The sequence below is a fragment of the Mauremys reevesii genome, linkage group 6, assembly GCF_016161935.1.
Source record: "Mauremys reevesii isolate NIE-2019 linkage group 6, ASM1616193v1, whole genome shotgun sequence".
Taxonomy (NCBI): domain Eukaryota; kingdom Metazoa; phylum Chordata; order Testudines; family Geoemydidae; genus Mauremys; species Mauremys reevesii.
This window is the reverse complement of record NC_052628.1, coordinates 50,634,641-50,649,508: the sequence shown is the minus strand read 5'-3', so window position 1 is coordinate 50,649,508 and position 14,868 is coordinate 50,634,641. Positions and strand designations below refer to the sequence as shown.

General features: G+C 41.0%; 1 protein-coding gene across 1 annotated transcript in view; it reads left to right on the top strand.

Annotated features, from left to right (window-relative positions):
* EDIL3 (EGF like repeats and discoidin domains 3) overlaps positions 1-14,868 on the top strand; it is a 329,399-nt gene that overhangs the window by 131,897 nt on the left and 182,634 nt on the right. The window contains exon 6 of the mRNA XM_039544460.1: positions 5,451-5,564. Within this exon, the coding sequence (XP_039400394.1) occupies positions 5,451-5,564 (114 nt within the window). The remainder of the gene's footprint in view (positions 1-5,450; positions 5,565-14,868) is intronic.

Below are 14,868 nucleotides of genomic sequence, written 5' to 3'. Positions count from 1 at the left end.
TTACACAGTCAATTTGGTTGGATTGAGGGGCCCATTGCCGCTGGAGTTGCTGAAAATATATGATAGAAGCTTCTACAATATACACTAGCTAGCTCTAACTAACTGACAGATAGAATAATTAAAAGCCTCCATCTTTCCACACTGATCATAGCTAATTGCTCACTAGAGCTAGAATATGAGGATTAGTGTGAAAATGTCTGATACTTAAAATTCAAACTATGTTCTAAGTAAGCTCACAGACCACATGGAATATGTTGTACAATCGTGCATTTTTTCCTTCATATTTATCTATTAATGACAAACCAGAGAAATCTAAAATCTTGATAATCTTGAATCAGAAAAGCTCTTAAAAGGATAAATTACCATTTTAAAGTCACCAAATGAAAGAGTTTGCTTTTTTTTCCAGTTCACGGTGACCTTGATTTTTTTCACAGAGGCATTAGCTTGTATTAAAATGATGAACAACCTGAAGAAAACATAAGAGTAATGGGTTTTGTTTAAAAAGGCAGATAAGTACCTAGTTAAATTTTATAAATACATATAAAGAATTTAATTTATCACTGAGCAGTTTCTATTCTTTGGTCATTAGCTAGTGACAGATTTTATTTCCAGGACAATGAGTTACTTTTCTCTCTGAGTAGGCTGAAATTAAGGTAATAATCTAGGGAACCTTTATTACTCCAATATTTGATCCCTTTATAGGCAGCAAATAATAAGACAAGAATGAAGTATAGGACCCTAGGGGTCATGTGTGACCGTTAATTTCTAAGTAGAACTCTGGAATTTGGCTTGTTAAAGGGACTGAGCGGCCTTCATATGAACTGAAGGCCCATTAGTATGCATCTGTCCTCAAGAGAAAAGATCTCAGGAGCTACAAACACACCACGTAAAATTAGCAAGCTCCCTCACTTCCAAATTATTTTTGTGACTTAGTCCTGCCCTGAGTGCAGGGAACTGGACTAGATGACCTCTCAATGTCCCTCCCAGTCCTACGATTCTATGATTTGAAACAGTTAGAGCTGGAGCCAAATTTATGTGCAAGTTAATGGCAGTAATCCTAGGTACCTGAAGAAGAGCTCTGTGTAAAAAGCTTGTCTCTCTCACCAACAGAACTTGGTCCAATAAAAGATATTAGAGTACCTCACTCACCTTGTCTCACTAACCATACCAGGATAACTCATGTCCTTGATCCCTTCAGATATGTAGTTGATATGTGAACACTCTAGCTATGTGTAATTTTAAACATTTGTCAGGTCTGTCATGGATCTATATGCAGAACCCCAAACTCTAGAATGATATATGGATTTGTGATGCTACAAAATAAATGTTGTCCCATTAACCAGTAAAGTACATAGAAACACTATAATGTGAAATATACAATGGGGAAAAAACTAGGGATGCACCTCTGTAACTGAGGCTTTTTACACTTACAGCGCTGCTGGCGCTGCGCAGCGCTTGAAGCGCTAAGTCGTCAGCGCCAGCGCGCTGAGAGCGCGCCCCAGCGCCTCCTCTCTCCACCTCCGTGGTGGGAGGGCGACAGCGCTGGGCGCCAGCAGCGGCGGCGGCTTTGGCACACACTGGCGCAGCGCGCAGCGCGCAAAGCGCTGGCTGGAGAGAGTTTGTCACCCTGCTGCAGCGCTGCAAATTTGTAAGTGTAGCCAAGCCCTGAGAGCACAATCTGGCCCAACTGACATGTCATGCCTATACAAATTTTATAGTGAAAGGTACTAATGTCATGCATGTTATGAGTTACTGAAGTATAAGTACTCTGGATGAAACTCTCACCACATCCAGACAGTCATTTAGGCAGATTGTGTGGTAAAGCAGTGTTTGCTGGGCAATCAAACATCTCCTCAGATTCAACTGTATTGCAAAGCAACTGCACAACAGAAGAGTTGAATGCTCAGGCTCCTCTTTTGATGTGATCCTAGGTGAGCAGCTTTGTCTAGCAGGTTTCCCTAGTATAGCCTTCAGGTTGAAGCAGGAACATGGAACAAAAAGAACAGGAGTACTTTTGGCACCTTTAGAGACTAACAAATTTATTTAAGCATAAGCTTTCATGGGCTACAGCCCACTTCATCGGATGCATAGAATGGAACACACAGTAGAAGGTATTTGTACATACAGAGAACATGAAAAGGTGGAAGTACCCATGCCAACTGTAAGAGGCTAATTAGTTAAGAAAAGCTATTATCAGCAGGGGAGAAAAACTTTTGAAGTGATAATCAAGATGGCCCATTTCGGATCATTGACACGAAGGTGTGAGGATACTTTAACATGGGGAAATAGATTCAATTACTGTAATGACCAAGCCATTCTCAGTCTCTGTTCAAACCTAAGTTAATTGTATTGAAGGCCGGAGAGAACTGATGAAAGGGCAGTGGTGTTTTAATTGAGGGTTTTTTGCAAGAGGGTTGCCTGTGTGCAGTTTGGGACCATCTCTGGTCAAAGAATCAGGACAGGTGTAATTGTTAGAAATAAACAAATTACACTAAGAGAATATCTTGACACAGTGTAACTGATTTCTGCTTCAACAGGGAACTGACCTGTTTTGCTCTGAAATCTACCTACTTAACAAAAGAGGCAACAGAAGTGTGCATCTGGTCAGTTTCCAGAGATGGATTCTAAAGTTCTCCGTTTATGTGCATAGCCTCAACATATGAAATAGCCTGTGTTATGTATTTTGAGTAGACAGCCACAGTCTCTGCTCAAATGCATTCATACTACCAATAGAATGTTGGAACAGTTAAACATGTCCAAAGCACTTGTGTTCAAATAGTCAAAATGAGTGGTTTCACCTAAAAAGTGAAAGGTTTCAGCAATGTGTATCACTTATAAGCATACTTATGCTAAAAACATGTGTAGCTGTGTCACATGTCATGAATGCAATTTATCTAATGTGCTTACTGAAACAAACAATTCACAGGAACTCACTCTTATGATTTGAGACATTTTTCATCTAGCTCAGCTCTAAATATGGTAAGATCCAAGACAAGGGAAATCGTATGGATCTGTGCCATTCTGCATATATGCAGAACATGAATGTACTACACTCATATTACTGTCTGTAATGAGGCTGTCTAAAATTCCTTTCTCTATTCAAAATACAATTCCAGCAACTTTTTTTTCTGAACTTCTCATAAATGAAACCACGTGGGTAGAAAATTGAAATTTAGCATGGAAAATGGCCCTTATTGAAAGGAAGCATCTTTAAGCTTTCTGGTAAAACTGGTTTTGATTTGACCAAGTTAATACTCATTGAAAATAGCACTCTGCATATATATGGTAGATACTGCAAGAGTTTATTTGCTAAACTAGATAAAAAGGGGTAGCTAAGGAAACAATGAAGCATAGGCATAGAGGGCTAACGGGGCTGTGCAGTGAAAATTTAATGAAAGTGTACAGTGGGGCCCAATATTGATTGTGCGGTTTGTAAGGTGGTTGAGGGGGGGAAATGTATGATGATACATTTCATTATTTGAGAAATAGCATGAGCTTCATGTCATTGAAGATTGTCATATTGAAAAGCACACAGGGAGCACAGATAGGATTGTGTGTACAACCTTTAATTTCTCATTTACTGACTTTTGAGTTCTTTACAGTGCAATATATACATATGTCATACTCAGATATATAAGTTCCCAACAAAGATTTTGGGGTCAGAACTTCACAGAAAGGTATATCCATCCACTAACTCATGCTGCATATATACAAATACCTGATTAACACACCCATATTGAGTATTTGTTTGTATAAACTTGAAGCTTGTCACTTGTGTCCTGTTTGAGTGCACTGCTATTTATAGAAAAAATATCTTTAAGGCCCAAAACACATTGGTTTATTAAGAGGTGTCACATTGTGAACTTTGTCTGGTGATCTAATGCAACCATTTTCTGCAGCTTTGTGGTTTAAATTAGAACAGGGGTTCTCAACCTTTTTCTTTAACCCCCGCCCCCGAAACGTGCTATAAAAACTCCACAGCCCACTTGTGCCACAATAACTGGTTTTCTGCATATAAAAGCCAGGGCTGGAGTTAAGGGGTAGCAAGCTGGGCAATTGCCCAGGGCCCCCATGCCACAGGAAGCACCATGAAGCCAAGTTGCTCAGGCTTCTGCTTCAACCTCAGGTGGTGGGGCTCAGGGCCCCAGGGTTCAGCCCCATGCACTGGATTTCAGCTTTTTGCCCTGGGTCCCAGCAAGTCTAACACTGGTCCTGCTTGGCAAACCCCCTGAAACCTGTTCGCGGCCCCCCAGCAGGCCCCAGACCACTGAGTTCGGACATGGGTTCTCAACTTGGGGAGGGTCTGACTACACCCCATTTCCTAAATGCCTAAAGGGGACAGGGAATCCTGAAATGTTTTCTGTTGCAAAATGGGTCACAGTATAGAAAAGGTTGAGAATTACTGAGCTAGAACTTCCTTTCTGCACTCCCTGTCAAGTTCAACAAAAGTTGAAAGACACCTCTTCCCTGCAGTATCAAACTCTGGAAGCTCCCAAATAAAATTAGCTAACTACTGCCTTTTGAATTTAATAAAATTTATAAGCTATTAGATCAAGCTGTTAGTTCTTATTTACTGACTAAGTCATGCACAGAAAGGGAATTATTTAGACACTAAAACAATTAGATTGTCAATTAGAGGGTTTTTTTAAATGAATTAAGATGAACTGAGAGACATTCTTAACTGGCAGCTGTTGCTAAAAGAAAAACAGCTACAGTTCTAAAAGTAGAATGAATTAGTTACTCTCTGAGCTAATTGGATTATTTATTTAGGGCACAATTTTGACCTGCACTATGTGCCCACACAAGGAGAGGGCACAGTTGCTGCTTTACTTCCCTACATAGGCTACCTGTTGCAGGGCAGGGTTACATTGCCGGGGAAGAGGGGAACAATCTTCAGCAGCTGCTATTCTCCCCCATGCAGGTGGGCATGGAATGGGTGAGTAGAGGCAGAGAATAGATGAATCTTTCAGTCTACTACTCTTTTCAAACACAGGGGGAAGAAATCTCTGCCAGGTATATGATGATGCAAATTACTTTTCCCAGAAGAAAAGGAGGAACCTCTGACTCACTGTATGGTCCCTCATTTCCTCCTGGACCAGAACAACTATGCACTGCCCCTTTTTCAGAACTTGTGACAAAGCCACATTGTAGCATTTAATTCTGTTGTTGTTTAACGGGACATTTCAAGATTGTAGCATGTGTTTCTGAAACTAGCCAAATCTATATGTGCTTGATTGGATTTGATTGTTAAAATTGCTCTGTTTTGAACACATTTTGCACAATTTGCATTCTTTGCTGAACATATGTTTACTGTCCAAAAATATGTTTCTGATACTAATATCATCCATATGGCTCTTTAGAGAATGACTGTCTAATTTACAGTGCATGAAACAAATACTTATTACTTCTTAAAGTGTTTTGCTAATGCTGACACTATGTATTTCCCACAGATGTAAACGAATGTGAAGCTGAACCTTGTAAAAATGGTGGCATTTGTACAGATCTTGTTGCCAACTATTCCTGTGAGTGTCCAGGTGAATTTATGGGAAGGAACTGCCAATACAGTAAGTACTGCAATTTTATTTTACAAATCTACCTGTTTAAATTCTTTACTCAAAGTATTACAGAAACAACCATGTAATAGCATCCAGGATTCCACTATATCATTAATGTATGGATAAATACAATATTAACATAAAATGGGCAGATTATGAAGTTGGCAGACCTTGGGTGCATTATGCAGTACATGGTCTTTCAACCAATTGGGGGGTGGACCTCTTAAATATGAACTGAAGGAGCATCTTTTTTAAAGGGGCTTCAACTTAGTCTCCAATTTTGCAAGCAAAGGGGTCTACAGCTGTTGTCCTACAATAGGCAAAAGGGCAGGGAAATTTGAAAGAGCTGATAGACATAGCCCATAAAAGATATGTGATACTGGAGAGAATTAATAGGTTAAATTTATTTGGCTATGTTTTGGGAGGCTGATGCTTATAGAGTTTGCAAACTGCTCTAGAACAGTTACTAACATTGACTCAACAGCTTTAACAGATTTAATAACTCTTGCTTCCTGTTTTCTTGGTTGCTTAACAACCCTAGACTCTCAGCTGTGAAGTGCATCCTAGTGTAGAGATTCAGAAAGGCTGAAATTGTGCCAGGAGGACTAAAAACCATCACAAGATGGTCTCTACCTATTTAGTGTTGACTGGCATGACAGGAGAGCCTCCACACTTGGGTCATATCTTTTTCAAAGGAAAATGATACAGCTGTTAAAGTTGCTGATACAGTTAAAAATATGCTTCAGCATATTAATGCTTAGTAGCAGATAGAATACATTATTTTTTTTCCAGATTCAATTTTTATGTTTTTCCATGGAGTTTGTGGAGGAAAGATTAAGGGCTGCACTGTGTGTGAGAGGTGGCTCACATTAATGGAATCCCAATTCAAGCATCACATATTAGATTGATAGAGTAGAATGTTTTGATTTTCTTGTATCATTAAGTGTTATATAAAAATTGTTGATAGATCATTTTACAGGGTACTTATACTTGATAAATGGAGTAACTGACAGATTCTTTATGAATTCATCAAAGGATCATATCTATCTTGTGGGGGGTTATCCTTCTGTGACGTTCCCCTCTGGTATTTTCTGGACCGGTGATCTGTGAGGTCACTCCAATCCTCGACTCTGAGAGCCAGCCTTACTCTGCTCCACTGTGAGAACCCCCACTCCCGAGCTGTTCACGCACAGCCTCTAGCATGTAAACTGTTCCCAGTTACGTGAGTGAGCACTTTTGGCCAGCCGCTGCTTGGATTGTGTAGCTGAATGACACTAGCCAATATCTCCAGTCCCAGACACAACCCTAGGAAACTCCATCTTGCAGTGTCTAGTTATGTGCTTATATGAGTCTCTGACACTCTTCAAACCAAACACATGGCTTCAGGTAGAATAAACAAATAAATTTATTAACTACAAAAGTTAGATTTTAAGTGATTATAAGTCAAAGCACAAGAAGTCAGATTTGGTCAAATTAAATGAATGCATTTTGCTTTTTAAGCTGATCTTAATACTTTCAATGCCCTTACAAACTTAGATACTTCTCACCACAGCTGTCTGATTGCCCTTCAGCCAGGCTCTCCCCTTTGATCAGCGCTTCAGTCTGTAGATGGAGGTGGAAGAGACAGAGAGCATGGCAAACATATCTCCCTTTTATTATGTTCTTTCTTCCCTCTTGGCTTTGCCCCCTCCCTTCAGAGTCAGGTGAGCATTACCTCACTATCGTCCCAATCTGACCAAGGGAAGAAGGGTGACTCACTCGGGAGTCCAACAGACCCTTTGTTGCTGCCTAGGCCAATGTCCTTTGTTCCTGTGAGCCTGGGCTGGGTTTGTCCCATACATGCCCTGATGAGGTGTGAACTGCCCCTCTGCTCCTGGAGAGTTTTGCCTAGGCTTGTTTTACGCCATGAAGACATATTTTCAGACTCATAACTATATACATGACATTACAACCTACAACATTACTATCACAACAATGCTCAGTGCATCATGAGCTTTCCAAAGGAACCCGACATAACAAACTTTGCACTGGATACCACACAATCATATTATAAGGATGAACATGGGCATGCAGGGTGTTCCCCCTGAGGTACAGAGCATCACACCTTCCTATTTCTTGCAGGATACAAGAATAAAGAACCATCAAATAAATATTTATGGGATTTCAGGCCATATAAGTGCAATACCCTTTGCTGCTAAAAAGTAGATATTATAATTAGATAATAAAGAATGGATTTTTGAAGGGACTGTTGCTTTTTTAGAGACATCACCTTTTATTTGTTTTTGGCTGTCCTTGAGGTCCCAATATGTAGAAGTCAATGGCAAAATTTGCATTAACACCAGAAGAGCAGTACTGAAACTTAAGAGATACTCACTTGTGTTCTCTCTTTGAGTGGTCGTGCTGGTTTCAATGGGTCTACTCACATGAGTAAGTGCTTAACAATGTGACTTGCAAGGAAATATCTTGGGGAATTTAAAAGGGTAACTTTGCTGGGTTAGGAAGAATTATAATAATTTGTATCAATTTATTGAGCACAAACTTTTCAAAAGCTTGCTGAGTCACCTTGATGTAGACTTCCAAAAACACATTCATTATGACTTAAATGTGATTTCTAAAGAATGTGCTGGAATTAGTAGTGACAGAGATATGTAACAAAAAATTGTTATTCCTAGGATGAGAAAAATGCTTACAAATGTGTGTTTCTGTGTGTGTGTGTATGTATGTGAAAGGCTCACAGTCCTGTACTACAAGATTGTGTTCCTTATTCTCCTGGGGGAAGGGGAAGAGAAGTGCTGCTGTGGAAGCCAGTTTTTCTTCGACACTGCCAATAATTTATGTAGGAGGCAAAACCCAATGAGGAATATAAACCAAGTGTACCAAGAGAGAATGCAAAAAGAAATTGGAAAGCAATATAGTTGCTAACATCAACATTTATACTATGTATAATTTAAAAGAAAAATAAACATTTAGAATATTTGATCATACTACTGTCTGTAACTACCCATAATGCTTCAGGTTACTTTATGGTAACATAAATGGATGGACAGGTGGCTAAACATCTGTGCTGACTACAGATCATTGAATTATCCTTGTTTTGGGAGCTCACCATATCTTCCCTAAGCACTTAAACACTGTTTTAATAACTTTTAGCATTCGTTTGTGAGCTATAAACATAAACTAGCTTTAGTTCAGTTCATATTAAAACATGGACTCTTAGTAATGTACCAACATTATTATTGTGCACTATAGCAACTCCAAACAGCATCACTGTAGTTAAAGTTGCAAATACCCAATTCTATTATAAAGAGTTTTACTATGTTGTTACATCTAATTATGTAATTACAGGTAGTAATTACACATTCTAATTACATCATTATGCATGTTTACAGTAATTATGTAATTAAATGCTGTTACACTAATTATGTAAATGCATGATTACTGACTAAAATTACCTCAGACAGCTTAAAGATTTTTTACCTAGATCATAGACTATCAGAAACATAGAAGACAGAGCAGAAAAATACATATTATGTCATCCAGTCCATTTTCCTGTCAATGTTGGGCTGTGCTCTAGAGTGCATTTTCTAGTGTTACATCTAGGTTGTCCCAGATAATGAGGCTTCTGCCATTTCCCTGGGGAGATTATTGATTCTAGGAAGTTATTCCTAAATTTTCTTTTTCCTGATTTTCTTTTACCACTCTTAGTTATAGATTCTTAAATCATTTATTTCTGTCCTTCATGTTTAACAATTCTTGGATTTGCAGAGACTGTTATTTTATACCCCAGTTCTGCAAACTGCTCAGTATCCATGGAGAGCCCAGTTCACAAATCTCATGAGCTTTTCATGTCAACTGATATGATTGTAGTGGGAGGGACAGGCTAGGCTGGAGATGAGTTAGTGAGGCAATTCCTGCGCTCAGACTCTTTCTAATGCTACTGTTGGTAGGAGGGAGTAGCAGAGAACTTTTCAGGGCTCAAACCCTACAGCTGGGTTGGGAAGAACAGACCATGCTTGTGCTGTTTTGGTGCAGACGCTGTGGTTGATGTTGAGGAGTTTTATTTGATGTGGTCTGTGAATACTTAGTATGGAGTCAGCAAAAGAGATCAGGCTAGGCTGCAGCCATACTTCTTCATGGCTCCATGGCTTCTTCAAGGCTCTGCTGGACCTACTTCTTATTTAGTATTTTGTGTTCTTTTTAAAAACACTTTATCCCTTAGTGCATCTGGATAGTTTTAAACTCATTCTGCTTTTCTGTCTTATTAGCTGCCTTTATTTTTTCCATCCAAACTTGCCTGATTTTGAAGTCCAGATGGTCCTCATTTCTGGAAGGTGTTGGGGAGGAAAGAGAGCAACAGAGTAACATGGAGTGGGAAGGCTCTGAAAGCTTCACAAAGATGTATGATAACTCTGTAGTATGCTTATTCCCCGTTCCTCTCCCCCCAGGAACCCTCTGTTTGAGCCTATCTATGTGATCTCCCTGGAGTTGGAGCTGTAGATGATTTTAGGGTTGTAGTTAGAGAGCAATCACTGTCTACAGCAGGGGTCAGCAACCTTTCAGAAGTAGTGTGCCGAGTCTTCATTTATTCACTCTAATTTAAGGTTTCACGTGCCAGTAATATATTTTAATGTTTTTAGAAGGTCTCTTTCTATAAATCTATAATATATAACTAACCTATTGTTGTATGTAAAGTAGATAAGGTTTTTAAAATGTTTAAGAAGCTTCATTTAAAATTAAATTAAAACGCAGAGCCCCCAGAGCAGTGGCCAGGACTCAGGCAGTGTGAGTGCCACTGAAAATCAGCTCACGTGCCACCTTTGGCACGCGTGCTATAGGTTGCCTACCCCTAGTGTATAGCATATTCTCTAAAGACTCCACTGGTATTCTATGGAAATCTATTCAATAGTTAATGCTGCTCAGATTATTATTAACATTATTTCTGTGCCTGTACCCCTTTCAAGAAAGGAGTTCTGTACTATTGTATGTGGAGAACCATGCTGCCCGTGCAAATGAAAAGGTTGAGAAGCATCATGGAAAGAGAGCCAGCTCCACACAGGTAGTCCCTAGAATTTAAAGAATTTGCCTGCAAATGCTCCATCTCCACAGGATTCAAAGGCTGAGCCCCTTTCTGTTCTATGAACTTTAAACCTCTACCATTTTGATTGCATCTTACTCACTAGATTTCTTAATTCCTCAGTATTTGGTTTCCTGACATCTAGTGCCCTCACAGTGCTTCATTTTTTGAACCCATTTCTTGCTTCTATGCTGCATTTTAGTAATTAATGGTCACTAGCTTCATTAAAGCTTTTCTGTTAGTTCAAATTCTACATAAGTAAGGAGCAGCTCCAGTTCCTTAGGTTGGAATCTCTTGCTTTCTGGATCACAAAGTTGTCTTATAGGCAATTGAGAATCTCTTTTAATTCATGTTTGGCTGTTTTTGTTACCTAACACACATCCGTATAGCTAAAACCTCCAATGAGCACTTAGTTTGCAGCTTGGAAGTTGGACCACACAGTTTGCCCTTTTTCTCCTTCAGTTGTGATAGTCTGTAGCACATGCTTCTGATACTTTTTTCTTTTTGCTCTTCATTCTTTGTGTTCTCACCTAATGAATTTCACCAGTGTGCTGTTACACTTACTGACTAAAACTATTGCAAATCTCCCACAACCTTCAGTGGGAGAAGGACAAGCCCCCATCATTGCAAATATTTTCTACATATGCTACCACTCTTTCACTTTCTCATATTTTTCTGTCTGTTGATAGATTACATTCATGTATATTGGCATTCCATTTAGGAGAATCATCCCACCCAACTTAGCAGATCTTAACATCCATTATTTAGTGTCAGTTCTGATTCACGTTGCTTGTTGCCCATGCTTCTTGTGTTTGTGGAGAGAGGTCCAATGTTTTAAATGGGAATTTTAGTTTTGCCTTGGACTCAAAAAACAAAACAAGATTAAACTCTCAGAATCTGATATTGAAACAAAGTCCTCAGTCAGATGCCTCTGGGTACATTTTTACCATGCTGCTTTTGAACACTACAGAAATATCTCACTTTTGAAAATTCATTCCTCGGTACCTTAAAGTGATTAGGCAGTAAAGGATAGAATTTTACTGAGACACCTGATAGAGACTCATTGTAAATTATTCAGACAGGCCCCCAGGACCTGATCACACATTTTACACATTTAATTAGCTCTTTGCTACATGAGAGCCACTCATTTAATAATATCACTGAGGCACAACCTAACAGGGTAGTAGCTTTCAAGTTGTATAAATACTCCTATTATGAAGTAAATTCCATTTTCAAGCATCTATAACTTGGTTATCAAATTTCATTTCAGATTGAAGTTTCTCAGAAGGAGAGGAGATTCTCTCTAACTATATTTTCCAACCCAACTCCTGGCCTGATCCTCCATACCCACTGATCTCGTGCTTTGTGGAGCCCCTTTAATTCACTTTTACACTGTTGGAGGAAACACGTATTTGGGTAGCAATTGCCTCTCAACCTGAATTCTGGTATATCCTAGTCTACTTACTGAACTGGAGGAACAACATGGCCCTGAATTTGCTAAGTCACTTTTCTATACCCTTACTGACATTAGATTATATATGCCATCCTCTGTCTATGTAGTAAGAACTTTCATGTGGATGTTTACTATGTGGTTTGTTCTGTGCCAATGCAAGTTTAAGGTATTTTCTAAACCCAAAAGAGCCATTACAGTATCCAGAGTTATTTTTAAAATTGCCTCAATATGCACTTTAACAGCTTTGTCTAGTCACATTCTTTATGTTCTTACAGAAACAAAATATAAATTGCAAGTAAAGACTTGGTAATATAAAAAGAAATAAGCCAGAATACAGCTATAGGTTACACAACTGTAAGAATAGCCACACTGGGTCAGACCAGTGGTCCATCTAGCCCAGTATCCTATCTTCTGACTGTGGCCTGTGCCAAATACTTCAGAAAGAATTAACAGAACAGGGCAATTTCAAGTGATCCATCCCTTGTCATCCAGACCCAGCATCTGACAGTTCGAGGTATAGGGACCACCATCACCACCTGACCATCTTGGCTAATAACTTGTGAAACTCATTGTTATGGGATGTTGTGAAGGCCAAAAGTATAACTGGGTTCAAAAAAGAATTAGTTAAATTCATGGAAGGGGGAAGGGGATAGTTCAGTGGTTTGAGCATTGGCCTGCCTGCCAAACCCAGGGTTGAGAGTTCAATCCTTAAGGGGGCCACTTAAGGATCAGGGGCAAAATCAGTACTTGGTCCTGCTAGTGAAGGCAGGGGGCTGGACTTGATGACCTTTCAGTTCTATGAGATAGGTATACATCCACCAATGGCTGACTGTGCATTATGTGAAGAAGTATTTTCTTAAGTTTGTTTTAAACCTGCTGCCTATTCATTTTATTGGGTAACCCCTGGTTCTTGTGCAGGGCTGCCCAGAGGATTCCGGGGGCCCGGGGTCTTCGGCGGCGGGGGGCCCTTCCGTTCCGGGACCCGCCGCCGAAGTGGCCCGAAGACCCGCGGCGGGAGCCCCCCGCCGCCGAATTACCGCCGAAGCGGGACCCGCCGCCGAAGCGCAGCCCGGTCTTCGGTGGTAATTCGGTGGCGGGGGGGGGTCCCCGCCGCGGGCCTTCGGGGCACTTCGGCGGCAGGTCCCGGAACAGAAGGGGCCCCCCGCCGCCGAAGACCAGGCTGCGCTTCGGCGGCGGGTCCCGCTTCCCGCCCCGCCCCCTTACCCGAGTGGGGGTCGGGGCCTGAGCTCCGTCCCGCTCAGAGCCGCGTGGTGAGGCGGGGCTGGGAACTCAGCCCGGAGCTCGCAGCCCCACCCCCTCCCTACGCCGCTCTGAGCGGGGCGGGGCTCAGGCCCCGGCCCCGTTGGAGCTCCCAGCCCCGCCCCCTCACCACGCGGCTCTGAGCAGGGCGGGGCTCAGGGGCTCGGCCGGAGACTCGGCGCTTGATGCGCTGAGGCTCCAGGAGAGGGGCGGAGGCGTGAGCTTCCGCTCTTCTCTTGGGGGCCCCTGCGGAGCCCGGGGCCCGGGGCAAATTGCCCCCTTTGCCCCCCCCCCCCTCTGGGCGGCCCTGTTCTTGTGTATGTGAAAGGGTAAGTAACACTTTCCTCTTCTCTTTCTCCACATAATTCACGATTTTATAGACCACTATCATTTCCTCCCTTAGTCATCTCTTTTCTAAGCTGAACAGTCTCAGTCTTTTAATCTCTCCTCATGTGGAAGTAATTCCATACCCTTAATCATTTTTGTTACCCTTTTCTGCACCTTTTCCAGTTCCAATACATCTCTTTTGAGATAGGGTGACTCATACATTGTTCAAAGTATGGATGTAGATTGATTATTACAACATCAAAAAACTAGAAAAGATGGAAAAGTACCTTCAGTGAAAATATTAATGAATAGAAAGACAAAAGAAGAGCAACTTACAGTTGAAATGTACTCAGCAATATTGTTTTAGTCAGAAGGAAGCTCCCTCAAGTTTCAGCTATTTGACCTGTTGCTGACAGACTGCAAGACTTGGTTCAGGTCTTTGCTGTAGTAATATGCAGATCACTTACTCAAAGAGTATAGCCATGAAATAGGGTCCTCTGCTAACTTTTTCAGTCTGCTCTAGTTTTTAGCTACCAATCAGCAGACACACAAATTACTAATGTGAGTAAGATAGTTCTAGAGCTTTGTAAAACTTTCATAAACTCCATTGAGATTTACCAAAGTTAATAAACTTTTTGGTAAATCCAGGCTAATCCAGTATAAACTGTGCAAAATTTGGAGATTGTGTCCCAAACTATGCAAAACTCAACACCATTTTGACATTTGCTTTGTATTTTGGAGCTTCATTTGGACTCAGAATTCAAACCAAACTGCAGAGGATATAACTGAAAAGGGAAAAAATGGTTCACATGCACCATCTCTGAATTGGAGATCACTGAGGGCTTGTCTCCACTTACTGAGGGATCGATGCGCGACCTAAAGTACATTGACCTAAGGTACCTAAGTTGACCTAAGGTACGTTAACACCAGCTACGTTAGGCACGTAGCTGGAGTTGCACAACTTAGGTTGATCTAGCCCCATAGTGTAAACCAGCCCTGAGCTTTGCACAGCTCCTGCCTGCAGCTCTCAGAAGATGAAGGAAATACAAGAGCCTGCTGAGGCAAGCTTCACAACTCCTACTTGCTTAACCAGAAAGAGGTTCCCACAAAGCTCCTGTTCCAAGCTTGGGGGCAGTGATATGTAAGACACAGAGGAGGAGTGAGAAATATGCTAACTGTTAATTCTACTTTAGTCTCTG